General features: G+C 36.6%; 1 protein-coding gene across 1 annotated transcript in view; it reads right to left on the bottom strand.

The window, feature by feature from the left end:
• LOC140147143 (uncharacterized) overlaps nt 1-14224 on the bottom strand; it is a 37225-nt gene that overhangs the window by 13469 nt on the left and 9532 nt on the right. Inside the window, exons 4-10 of the mRNA XM_072168923.1 lie at nt 7262-7457; nt 5374-5616; nt 4974-5057; nt 4375-4533; nt 2712-2958; nt 1094-1344; nt 107-295 (exon numbers count right to left, since the gene is read on the bottom strand). Of these exons, the coding sequence (XP_072025024.1) occupies nt 107-295; nt 1094-1344; nt 2712-2958; nt 4375-4533; nt 4974-5057; nt 5374-5616; nt 7262-7457 (1369 nt within the window). The remainder of the gene's footprint in view (nt 1-106; nt 296-1093; nt 1345-2711; nt 2959-4374; nt 4534-4973; nt 5058-5373; nt 5617-7261; nt 7458-14224) is intronic.

A 14224-nucleotide genomic window follows, 5' to 3' on the forward strand; every position in this document is an offset into this window, starting at 1 on the left:
ATATCTAACAAAACTTTAAAAATAAGTCGGGTCAGGTGGGGTATGAAAAGTCGGGTATGAAAAGTAGGGTCACAAATTGTACCAACCCATAACAAATGTTTTGTACCTTGGAAAGGTAAAGTCATCTTCTTCATCAGTTTCAAGTTCATTCACACCAGGACTATCCATAGTAGGTTTGGCCGAATGGATACCACGTTTGCGATGATGCGGTACAGAGGACTTAATCCTGTTCAGATGAGATGATCTGATACCCACAGCTATGCGGTAATGATCCATCCAGTTTTCAATGGAGTTTCTGATCACATAGAGAAACGAAAAAACAATTAATACTTTTTTAAATACATATACAAAATGTAAGTTAAGAATGAACACTATTCTCACCAAATATTTGGTTATAATATATATAAAGGATAAATATTCGACTTCTTCAGCACTATGTACACCTGTAAGGCTGTTCTTTACATTGTTTGGCTTAAACAATAATTGAATGGGCCCAATAAATGCATCATCGGCAAACTATCTGATTGGCCAAAAATAAGCAACAGTAACAATGAGGTTTTTAATGCCAACATTCAGGTCTTTTTCTACTCCATCCTCACAGATTGCGCCATTTGGACAGGTGTTTGATACGCATTCATCGTTAGCTGTAAGGAAAAACATAAGGAGCCAAACTATATTCTCAAAAAATTTCAAATTTTGGAGCCAAATTCAAATTTTACGTATCCGATCAGATATTAGTTTAGCTGCTATAAGCTCCCAAATTTGCTACAATTGTGTACTTTGTGATAAAAGTATTAGAGTTTCCACAGATGAAGTACAATGGTCCGAAGTTTTTTTTACGATGAGGCATTTTGGATTTGACCCCTAGTGACTGCTAGAGGTCACAAAGGGCACACACAGGGGTAAAACATTGAAAATGCTCCAATCTTGTAGACATCAAATTATTTGTCTGATCACAAGGATTTCGAAAATGTATTTGTGCTATCTACAACCTATCATTACAGAGTTAATCTACAAACACCTCATTTCTGGGAATTCCCAAAGTAGCAAAAATTTAAAAAATTTAAAAAAACAAGAAAACAATAGTACATACTTAGCTCTTCTTTGAAGTCTCAACAGTTCTTTCTCAGCTGGAATGTTATATTCTGTAGGCCCCTCCATTTCAAGACTTTTGGCAATTTCACCGATTTGAAAGACAGGCTTGGGTGGTGGTGGTGGTGGTGGTTTGGCTAATTTATTCTTTGGTTTCTTATCTTTTTTCTTTGGTATTATTGGTGCTGGTGGGGGCTCTATACATTCCTCTGCAGATTTCGATTGAAATTCTTCTTCTGTTACTAAATACCCCTGTAACAGGTTTAACAAAGTCAAATGAGGTATTAATTAGAAGGTACAAGCAGAATATATCATATTTTTGTGATCATCACACATTGCCGAATAGCACCCAACTACATAAGGGACCGTTCACAAACACTTGTTAGGGGGGCCTGATGCAAAAAGGGGGGCCCTGAAAATTTTTTACCCTCTTAAGGGGGGCCCTGAAAAAATGACCTTTTCCTGGAAAAATTAAGTTTATATGCTTTTCTATGGGGTTGGCCCATAATTTTCATGTCAAAAAGGGGGGCCCTGAAATTTTGAGGTCTGTAAAGGGGGGGGCCCGAAAAATGTTCGCGATGAAATTTGTTTGCATCAGGCCCCCCCTTACAAGTGTTTGTGAACGGTCCCTAAACCGCCTGCACTTGTATCCTTTTGTTATATCTGACTATAAAGGGTGGCAATGGGCTATTCCAGTTGAAGTCCATGGATTTCAAATGGACTCTTAGAGGGTGTTTGAAATTCAAATACAACTGCTTAATGTGCTAATTCCAGTTGAAATTAATACTCCCCCTGTGGAAGATATTTCCAAAATCTTCCACAGGGGAGTATGGATTTCAAATGGAATTGCCCAATAGAGGTTGTGCATATGACGTATCATCCCGTAAATATGGCGAAGTACTCAAATGCATTCAACAAAAGCATGATTGCAATCTACCGTGACAGTTCATCTCACACACATAACAAATGCACTATGATCAAATAGGTTGATGACAACATTTGATTGAATGGACTGCACTGCGCCATGATTACGGTGAAGTACAAAGGATCAAATCCTTTGTTTGGAACAAATCGATAAAAAGCATGCAGGGCCTCTATACAGATATTTGAAAGTGCAAAGCTGTTTTGATTTGGTCACTACTTGTGCTCTGCAAACCTGTAACGTACTCTAAGTGTTAGATATGAATTATTATAGTGAACTGTTATTTGGCATAAATGCAAATATCATAATTATATTAATTACAACTCTCATGGTGATTTTGGTCAATCTTTTCCATTTTTTTTATCCAATATCCAATATTATAACTTTAAACAAAGCTACCAAATTGACAGACAAAAGTCAGTTTGCTAGCACTAGCCAGAGTTTCATAAAATATATTCCCATTTTTATCACTCTTGTGTTATAATTTCCTGTTAGATGTACTTGTCAGGAAAAGGTTGATGCAAATTTTCCCCTTCCCAGTCGGTGCGCCACTTGAGCCATTGATGATTGCTATAATACAAATGGTATCCTGGAGATGCCCTATGTGTTCCCCACCCATCCCCCACCTCACTGATGAGGAAGCACCCAAGCAGTAGTATTTTGTAGCGGTGAGGTTAGGGTTAATAACTTGACATACCAATTCCTCTTGCGTTACAGGCACAACAGCCGTCAGGACTTGTCCTACATGGAGCTTAGCAGTCTCTTTGTGACAGGAAAACACTATGGTCATCTGGTTACGATTGTGACATCGCAACGTGAAATGGTCGTTGATGCTCACTATCACTGGATTGGGTAATTTCAGGTGTGGTAACATCCAATCCCACTTCTTGGTCTCTGCCCCATCGGTGTCAAACAAGATGCCTTCTTTCTCTGTGGATAAGAATCTGGGAAAACACATAGTAATGAAATAAGATTGTTGACAGGTAGGTCTATTGGTTATGATTGGATTAGGATTTAGGGCTACAGATAGGTAATAAAGATGGGTGTTCAAATATTTTCTTAAGTGACTGTAGTATATGTGTATATACCTGGAATATACATACATGTACAGCACGGCCCTGCACTTCTTAGATCACCTTGATAAGAGTTCGAAGCCATGTCATCAACAGAGGGCAGTAAACTTGAGGTAAGGAATATCCCAGTAATGGTCAGTAACCATAGAAAAAGCTTGTTTCCGGCAAATTTGACAAGTAACTTGCACAAATTTCTAGACACAGTTACTAAAAGGTCGTGCGATGTGTTCAAACCATTTGTTAACCATTTTTTTCTTTAGGGAGCAATAATTATTTATCATGAATATTACTGTCATGTTGATGACATCATAGTTACTCGCATTTTGTTCATTTTTAAATTTTGACACATTTAACGCTCAAAAGTCACACAAAATCAATCAGATACATATTTCTTTATTTCACCTGCATTTCCTTGCCAAGATTCTAGCACCAGACCATTTGCTTTCTCAAGATACAGCCTTTATAAGTGTCATAGGTCACTTCTGTATAATTCTCATAATTTGTATTATGCATGCATACGTTTTTGTTGTATTTTTGATAGTTTTTCATGTCCAATTTTAACGATAAAACATTATTCCCTACAGAAAAACGTAGTAGCAAAAAATACTACAGTTTGTAACATTCTCCATGAACTTGACTATCTATGTTTGGATTGTGATGTAATTAATGTGTGTAATGAGATTCTCTCTTTCTGAATCTGACTTGCAAAATATTATTTTCATCACAATTTCTCATCAAATTAATACATTCTGGGTCAAAAGTCAGGTAAAACACTTTGTGGTTTTGAAATTTGGTTTAGAAATAACGCTAATAAAATTATTTGGGTTGATCTTTTTATGATTTTCAAAGCAATATGTATAAATGATGAATCTGCATGTACATAATTTTTCACTTCATTAAGCTCGTCTTTTGACCAAGGTTCATTATTGATCAGTTTCTACTGTATGCAATTGACATCAAAGAACCACATGTGTATGAGCTTGTGAATTGAAGCAGATTACACATGGCTATATTCAGGTTATTGATCGCCATATGGAAGCGAACAGAATACATATTACGCAGGCTTCCATGCCTGTTTGAACCCCAGCGACCAGAACTATGAACACTTTGAAGTGTTTAAAATCATACAGACAAAACAAATTTGGTTGAATCCAGGTGTAAATTGGAACATGTGTAAACATAGAAAATAGCCTGAATTAGGCTAAGGCTAGAAAATTCTCATGCCTGCAAATATGCCCCCCAAAAAAAAAAAAAAAGTTTGAAGAGAATAGGTAAATCTGTACTTACTTGGTTAATCCATTGGGATGGTAGCAGCATCCATGTCCAGTGGGAGTGAAACTGGCCAATAGCGTCTTCTCTTCATCATCTTCATAAACCAAGGTATAAGTGCCAGGCAGACGAGAACCAGCCCTGCATACTACAGCTGCAAGTCTACCAGAGGGATAGCTGCATTGGAGAACTATAATTAAGGAAATGACTAATACTAACTTACACTTACACTTACACTTACAGTTTCATTACTGGCATCATCAGTATGGCCATACCAGGCCACAGTTTAACAATGTACCTATCCCCATAATGCATAGTGATATGATTCAAACTATACCACTGCACCATTGCACCATTGTTATCATTATTTTCTGCTGAGATACAAAAACACCACTGCAAAACAAAATTTCAATCCTAGCAAAGTCATTATGGGATACAAGCAAAATGTGAATTGCAAAATCAAACATTCCTAACAGATTCTTCTTTCAGTGGTGGAAGGACAACTTTGAAATCTTGGCTAAAACTTTGCTAGAACTCTATAATATAACTAGTGGTTCCTCTTCAAACTAAATTATTTTAAAAAGTGCCCTGTAATTATTTTTTTTATTTAAGGATACAATGCTGTTGCAGATCCATCATGAAGGCTGTGATAAAACAGCTGTGTCTGTCCAGCATCTGGAGTGGCTGGAGTTACTTTTGGTCTATAGAACCAATACTTTTCCTTTTGTGAGTGGGAATCGGATCATGAGGGCACGCACGGGTGACTCTCATTGTCACACAACATGTAAAGTGTGAGTGATGTCAGCATAATTTGCCAAAGTTATTATGGGATACAAGCAAAATGTGAATTGCAAAATCAAACATTCCTATTAACAGATTCTTCTTTCAGTGGTGGAAGGGCAACTTTGAAATCTTGGCTAAAGCTTTGCTAGAACTCTATAATAGAACTAGTGGTTCCTCTTCAAACTAAATTATTTTAAGAAGTGCCCTGTAATTATTATTTTTATTTAAGGATACAATGCTGTTGCAGATCCATCATGAAGGCTGTGATAAAACAGCTGTGTCTGTCCAGCATCTGGAGTGGCTGGAGTCACTTTTGGTGGCATGATCTGAGCCTTGGTCATGAAATTGGGAGATTTTCCGGTAGTTGTTCTTTTGCTGATGTACTTCTGCATCGCTTCTCTTTTAGTATCACCATAGTAACGGTTATACAAGGTTTTATCATGACCCAGCTCCCTGTAGCGCCCAGAATCTAATTTACTGTTGGAATAGAATAAGAAACAATTCAATCAAGGTTGTACAATCTCATAGTATGGTTCACTGGAAAAAATCTGTGGTGCCTAAAAAAGAAAAAAAGATTAATCTCTGTTTACACTTGAACGAAAACACCAGGATATTAAATGCCACAAAAAAAACCCTGTTGGGCCTGACTGACCCTCGAGAGAATGTTTCCTGTTAATTTGCTAAATATTATGTAAAATCAGCCATTTTTTGGCAACAAGATTTCAACTGGTGCCCTATTAGATTGAAAAGGTTGTCAAGCTTTTGTCTGGGGTGACTCTTAAAAAAAAATTTAAGCGCAGTGATTTATAGTGCGCTACGCACAGGCACAACGCCTAGACGTTGATCCACAAGCCTCAGCACACTTAACAGGTAGTCGCTGACCACTACGGCCCCACATAATTCCATAAACCATTAAACAATGCAGGGACTTTGCTGCTTCAAGAGCGCACACCCTAGACATTCCACAAATAACCATCACAACCAGGATCAGCTCCCCAAGTTTCGTACGGGTTACAACGAGACAAATTAGCAGTAAGTTCCTTGTCCAGGGGAATTTCAAGCTAACTCAATTTTTCCACGAGAGCGTACTAGGCACCGCTAGGGTTCGAACCCACAACCTAGGCTCTCGCACCATAGTCGAACACCTTATCGATTGAGCTAACTTGACTGCTTGCTTAAGACTTCTTCAGGCCACCCATTGAAACTTTGTTGCTTGTTATGGATTCTTGTCGTGAAGGCCTCTACTTAAACACAATAATGAACAAATCTTTCCCTCAAATCCGGCGAGGATGAAGAGTCTTAATCCTTTATGAAAATTTGAACTTTGGGTTTCAGACTCAAACCTAGCTGCTAAGGGATGAAAATGTTTCATCCTTTGGCAAATCAAGGATGAAAATGAAATGTTATCACACTTGTGCACTGAATAAATCATAACTTTTTTTTAACAATGTAACTTTCTTCCAAGCTAATTTTAATAATTTTTAATATTAGTATTTTACATTGTGCTATTCTATCTTATATAACATGGGTGTAGATTCAAATTGAATTCACACTCCCTGAGTAGGAGAATAAGGTCATGTCTTCCATACGGGGTGTATTGCTTGCAAATGGAGTCACCCATTCATGTAACCTCATTTGAAATTCACACTCCCCAAGTGGGAGAATAAGGTCATGTCTTCCATACCGGGTGTATGGATTTCAACTGAAAAAGCCATTCCCCAGGGGAGGTACTCAGTACAAATGGCCATACATGGGATGTGCCACAAACATGGGCAGTATTTTTAGCTTTTTTGGTATATCAATGACCCCTTTTACTAGGCCAATTTTAGAAAATGGATGAGTCCTTTTTTTCAAAATTTTCTCAATTTTTTTGGAATATAGCCCAAGTTTGCCTCAATTTAGCCAATTTTTTTTTAAATTTTGCCAAAATTTTGGGTAAAATTGGTAAAAACTAAGACAATTTGGGTGAGAATTTTGACTTTTGGTATATCGATATGGTCCAAATTTCTTGAAAAATTGGTATATTGATGGGTCCACTTTTAAATTCTCAGCGGCACAGTACACCCCTACCAAAACCAAAATTGAGTACCCCCAGGCCCATTCCAAGTTTGTTACTACTTACATATGAGTGAGTGCCTCTTTGAGTTTCTCCAAGCATATTTCCAGAATATTGCGTTGTTCATTTTCTTCCTTCACTTTGTCTCTTACATTCTGGCTTAGAATCCAGCCTTTATCCTCACATGCTTTAGAGGACATTGAGAAGCTAATGACTTGTAGGAAGTTGGGTTGATGTAGACCAGCTCCTCCAGTACCGCCACCTGAATAATAATAGCATAGACAAAAGTTTTAGTTTTCTGATTGAATTGCTCAATCAATAAAATGCTTGGTCCCAATCAGTGTCTTAGCTAGCCACCCATCTTAGACTGCTGCCCTCATTCGTCAATCTTCTGGATTGACGACTGAGAAAACTACGTGGAAAAAAAGTGGCTGACTTTTGCAACCAGATTCTGGTTGCACATGAATATTAAGTAGTTTGCAAACTTTCACTGAGACTGCGCAGTTGTGTCTAAGACCAAGTTTGTTGTTTTTAGAACTTCAGAGCGTGGTCTTGTCACAACGGTGCACCACACCGCAGTACACACGGCACGGTACATGCGCGCCGCTAGTCAGTCGCACTATGGCACATTAACCAAAGTCGCAAGCATGGGTCCGCCACAATTTGAACTGTAAGATAATCAGTCGTCACTACGAAGCATAACACAGTACATGCGCAGTGTAGACGGCTGGTGGAATAAGTCTACACCCATCTGCCAATCATTATAGACAGGGAGTTTGCTCCTGGGATGGGCAAAATCAATGCCTGACAGATACTACAAATGTACATTATAATTGTAGGTGTTGAGAAAGGCTGCTGATATTTTTAGTAGACCAGACCAAAACAAGGCCACAGCAACATATATTTGAACTCTTTGAACCCCCCAATGGGCTGTAGAAGTCTAGTAAATGTTTCAAAGGTCAAATAAGGACAAGCAATTTTATTCAAATGATGGGCAAACCTCAATTTCTAGCTAAGACCCTGGTCCCAATTTCAAATGCTTGTTTCCAATGAAACAAATGTGGAGCTAAAAACAAAGAAAAAAAAACCAGAATCACCAACATGTATACATGAGCTGGTTGGCCATATACTATTTGACAGTCTCATTGCCAATTTTTCCTGATAGATGTAGTGGTCAAGGTGTTTCAAACAAGGTTATATAGCATGTGATGAAATAGGCTATTCTATTTGAAATCCTTACACCCCCTATGGGAGACATGCCCTTAATCTTCTACACAAGGAATGTGAATATCAAATATGTGACCATCCAGCACAACTGAGCCCTGACGTCGCCAATCATCATTTTTGAGATATTCAACCAAAATATTGTTTGAAATTAGCTTAAAATGGTGTAGGCCTATATCATGTCTATAGTACTTGACATTTAAGTAGTGAAAAATCAATAAAACAGTCAATAAATCCTTTGTTTCCTATTGTTTATTGTTACGTTCAATGGAGGCACTGGAGACATCCGGGCTCAGTTGTGGTGGATGGCCACATATTTAAAGCTTAAAATTACACAACACAGACAGAGTAAACTGACAAGTATCTCTACAAAATACCTCTTGCAAATATTCTATCACTGAATAACTAATATTGGGTCAGTCCATATCAAAACAGATTGAGTGTACACCCACCCTCTTGGATTTTGCTCTCCTTTGGCTCAGGGGTACCTTTCATGGATCCCTAGGTGAGGTCACAAGAAAAAAAATTCAAATTCCATTTCGTCTGCGAATGGCGGGCAATCAAAGTTTGGCGACCTCGACCAAAATTGGGAATTTAAGGGGTCCAAATGACAAAGTGCTCTCTTTGAGGGCACTTTCTTCTTAATTGAATCAGTTGTGATCCTCTTTTTGAATGTGGTCACTCACTGGCTGTGTCTGAAATACCTAATGCCAAAAAAGATAGATTTCGGAATTTCGTTGGGATTTCAGAGGGGGTCAAAATCAGCACTTCGTACTGTTCAATCAAATTATCTTGATTTTGAAGGACCCATGATAATATCACAGTGCACTTATAGGTCCTAATTATGTTCAGAATGGATTAACCATATGCCAATGTCTATGAGCAATTCAAAAAAAGAGAAATTTCTAGACCCCTACAGAATTTTAGGCCACCCCTAAAGTGGTTCAGCCACAAATGGCACTTAAAATCTGCAAATTTTGACCCCTAATAACTTTAGGTGTACACCAGATATGAATTTCTAGTCTTTTGCATCTGAAATTTTATTTATTTATTTATTTCCAACTTTCTTTATACAGGGTAGCTCCTTCAGTGTAAAAGCACTGCTATTCTTGGAGGCCCTGTGACATACATGTACAGGTGTAATTCACTTAAATACATTTATTACACAAGTATTACAAGAAAAATATGCAATACCATATTATAAAAATTACAAGAATCATGAAAAATATGAAAATCAATGAACAGTGTGGATTGTGAGAGCTCTTGATTTAAATTCACTTAGGCTCAAGGAAATATAATTAGTGCGAGTGTCAACATCAACAGAACTATTCCACAGATTTGCTGCTCTCGCCTGAAACAATCTCTTACCAGAGTTATTGTTAAATTGAGGAACAACAAGTGAATTGGAGGAAGTACCTCTTGTGACATGATCATGAGTGGATTTGGTAAATGAAAATTTGGAACAAAGATAATCAGGAGCTCTGCCAGTAAGGCATTTAAATAACATAATAAGAATATGATTATTCCACCTTTTATCTAGTTTAAGCCACTTGAGAGAAGACATCATTGAATCAATATTAGTTCTGATATCAGCAGAAAGAATAATTCTAGCAAGGTTGTTCAAGAGAATTTGTAACTTACTTGACAGAGTAAGTGAACAGTTGGACCAAACATGACTGCAATAATCAAAATGTGGCATGACAAGAGAATCAGCAAGTTTTTGAGAATATAATTTGGAAGATAATATTTCACGCGACGAATAACACCACAACGTTTAGAGACGTTGGAAGCAATTAAATCTATATGATGTGACCAAGTCATGTGACTATCAAAAATAATTCCAAGATATTTGAAGTTGTCAACTCTCTCAATAGTCACACCCTCATAAATTAAAGAAATATTTTGGTACTTACTAAGATTTTGAGGGGTACCAAAAAGCATCAATTTAGTTTTGCTGATATTCAAAGTGAGGTGGTTCTTTTAAACCAGCTGGCAATTTTACACATGTTAAAATTTAGACTGTTTTGAAGACATAAAGGATCTGATGAGCTAACAAGCAATGAAGTATCATCAGCATACATTACTGTTTTACATATAACACAATCAGGCAGATCATTTACAAAAATAATAAATAATAAAGGACCTAATATAGACCCTTGTGGAATTCCAATGTTAATTGGTTTTAAATCTGATAAAGAACTGCCTACTTTTACTGACTGCATTCTACTTATGAGATACGATTTGAACCAGTTGAGTTCATTGTCCCTGATGCCAAACTTCTTGAGCTTATTAAGAAGAAGACTGTGATTGACAGTGTCAAAGGCTTTCTTAAGGTCAAGAAATATGGCACCAGTTACCTTTCCTCGTCCATGTTCATAAGAATAAAATCTTCAACATCAATAACTGTTGTTGCAGTAGAATATTGTGAACGAAAACCAGATTGAGATGGGTTTAGAAAATTATTTACAGACAAATAAGAATACATTTGATCATGAACTGCACGCTCAATTATTTTAGAAACAATACTTAGCACAGAAATTGGACGATAATTTTCAACATTAGATTTACAACCAGCTTTGTAAATAGGAACAACTTTTGCATTTTTCCAAACAGAAGGAAAAACACCAGTAGCTAAGGAAAGATTACATATATCATAAGTGATTTACAAACAATAGGAGCAGCAGTTTTGAATAATTTGACATCAATATCATCAAGTCCAGGAGATTTGTTATTTGAGAAATTCCAAATTTGATCAAAAACATAATCAGCAGATATACAATAGAAATTAAATTTACAAGCATCATTCACAGCATTATAATCATAACCCAAATTATTAACTTGAATATTATCTTCATCATGAGAGTTAAATTTACTAGCTAGGTTAGAGCCAATAGTAGTAAAGTAATCATTAAAAACATCTGCAGTATCTTTGTCATTAGTAGTTACTTTATCATTGATCAACTTTAATGTTAGCTACTGAACTCTTATTTTTACCAGGAATAACCTTCCTAATGGTTTTCCATAATTTCTTAGAATTGTGCAAGTTATTTTCAATCTCTGTGTTGTAGTAATTTTTCTTAAGAGTTTTACGTAAGTTATTGACTTTATTACGAAGAGTTTTGGCTTTATCCCAATCAAGTGGGTCATTAGTTTTATGAGCTTTATCATAATAGAATTCTTTATCTTTAGTAAGTTTCAGGAAGTCAGTAGTTACCCATTCAGGGAGATACCCTCTAATCTTCTTTTCCCTAATTGGGGCATGATTATTACATACCTCGTTGAACATATCAAACCAGACTGCCCAGGCAGAGTCAACATCTGAGTAACTAGTAACTATATCCCAGTCTTTAGTTTTAAGTGAGTTAATAAAATCAATATCATTGAAATTTTTATATGAGCGAGATTTAATTAATTTAGGAGGGTTTTTAATTTTCTTACTTTTACGTAACAACAAAAATTAATGAATGATCACTCAAGCCAAGATGATGTACTCCATGAGCAGTGATCATGTCAGGATGTGTTACAAAAGCAAGATCTAAACAAGATCTTGTTTCAGGAGTAATTCTTGTAGCTTCAGTGATCAATTGAGTAAAGTTTGAGTTTTTAGCCAAGTTTTTAACCTTTTTAGAGAAGTTACTTTTAAATAAATCAAGGTTAAAATCACCAACAACTATAACCTCATTATAATTAGCCACAGCATTCTGTAACACAAGATCAATTTTAGTTAAATACTGGCATTTGAATTAGGCTGTCTATAAACAGTACCAAGCAAAATTGGTTTAGTACAAGGCAAATTGATTTCAGTGAATAGAACTTCAACATCATTATCAATACTTATATTAACCTCTTCATTGTAATCAATACCTTCTCTTATATACACAACAATACCACCATGTTCCATACCAACACGGTCTTTTCTATATAAATTGTATCCATCAATAACAATTTCATTATCATCAATGTTAGGTGTTAACCATGACTCAGTGACACATAAGATATCAATATTATTTGAGAAAAGAAAAATTTGGAGATGATCTGTTTTGTATCTGAGACTCTGAATATTAATGTGACACATTTTTAAACCTCTATTCAAATGACACTTAAGATCAATAAATTGGCCCTCACTGAAAGGAAGTTCATCTAAACAAATTCTGGTGAAGCAAGAATTACAAAGCCAATTTGAGTGGTGATGAATAGAATTAACTTTGTCAATATCAGTACAATCATAATGAAAATCAAGAGAACATTGAGAACAAGAAACTGAGTTGTTTACAAATACCTTCTTAAAACATTCTCCACAGGTGGAGGTTATCTGAGAATTTTGACATTTATACATTCATTTTAGAAACATTACGAGAAGAATTGACACTTGTATATAAAGTAATATCATTAGAATTAGAAACATCTTTATCAGAGTCTTTAGACCCTTCATTATTTTGAGAGCCTATATCTGTATAATGACCATTATCAACATCACATGCAGCAGAACCTTTACAAACAAAATTATTAATAGTACCACCAGAACAATTATGATTAACAACACTTTCAACATAATATATATCAGATTCAGAAGATTTCTGTATAGGCTCACTAAATGCATGTACATGTATATCATCATGATCATAAATTGAACTCTTATCAATATCACAATTAGTGGAGTTATCAAAAATAACATCATCTGACAAGTCATTTCCAACATTAGAAAAATATTCATTAGTATTATGCATGTACAACAAATGGGGCTTTTGATGAACATTTGATTTACAAAAATTGCATGTGGTACATGTATTAGTTCCATTCATGTGATTACAAGGAATTGAGTCTTTGTAAAGTTCACTTTGAAAGTTCACCTTCTGCGATAAGGATTCACTGTGTTGGATCCACCTGGGGACAGGAGAAACTTCAGCCAGTCCGGAGCCCCCGGGGGCACGATGAATTGGGGTTTGCGCTGGAAGGATTTTTGACGACCCTGTTGAAAAAGGGAAGGATGAGCACTACGTAAAAAATTCTGGTAATTTTTAGCGAAGAAGCTCATACCCCTAGTGTCTGGGTGAAGGCCATCATAGAGTAGATCCGTGGTAACAGCAGAGTTGTTGATGTATGTCCATTTGTGTTCTTTACACAGATCTTTTAAGAATTCATTGCATTCATCAATATTTTGAACAGGAGGTTTATCACGTGGAAGTATTGATGATACCGCGACAGAGCAGTGACTGGGGATGTTGGTTTTCAGTGTATTGCACATCTGTGACAGTTTTGTCTTTATAGTATCGATGTTGTCCTGTTTCAAGTTATTTGTGCCAACATGTACAATTACAGAGTCGGCGTCTGTACACTTACCACTAACAATATCACTGCTTGAACTTGTTCAATCCTTCTTCCACCAACAGCGGCATTAACAACATTAGCACTGCGTGAGAGCGATCACATTTGATTCTTGTCATGATGGAGTCTCCAAGGAGAACAACTTTGGGTTTAGTAGGCTTGGCTTTTGGCTTAGTTTCTGTTGACTTTGGGGTGCAACGGTGCATTTGATGCAGGATTTGAGCTTGCCGCAGGATGCGTGTCCAGATTTGGAGACTTAGTTGATGCCTGATCGAGAGCCGCAAATCTATTAGAAGTAGATACTGCAGCTGGTGATCGTGTTGGCGGCGGGATTGAATGTCAGGTGGGAACATTGTTCCATACTTCTTTTGAAGTAGCTGTTTTTGTTGATGGGCTTTGAGTTGATGGGTGACAAAGTACGTCTCTATATGTAGTCTGGGTGTGTGTGCTTACCATATCATTATCATGTTTTGACAGTTC

Source organism: Amphiura filiformis, chromosome 3 (genome assembly GCF_039555335.1).
Source record: "Amphiura filiformis chromosome 3, Afil_fr2py, whole genome shotgun sequence".
NCBI lineage: Eukaryota > Metazoa > Echinodermata > Ophiuroidea > Amphilepidida > Amphiuridae > Amphiura > Amphiura filiformis.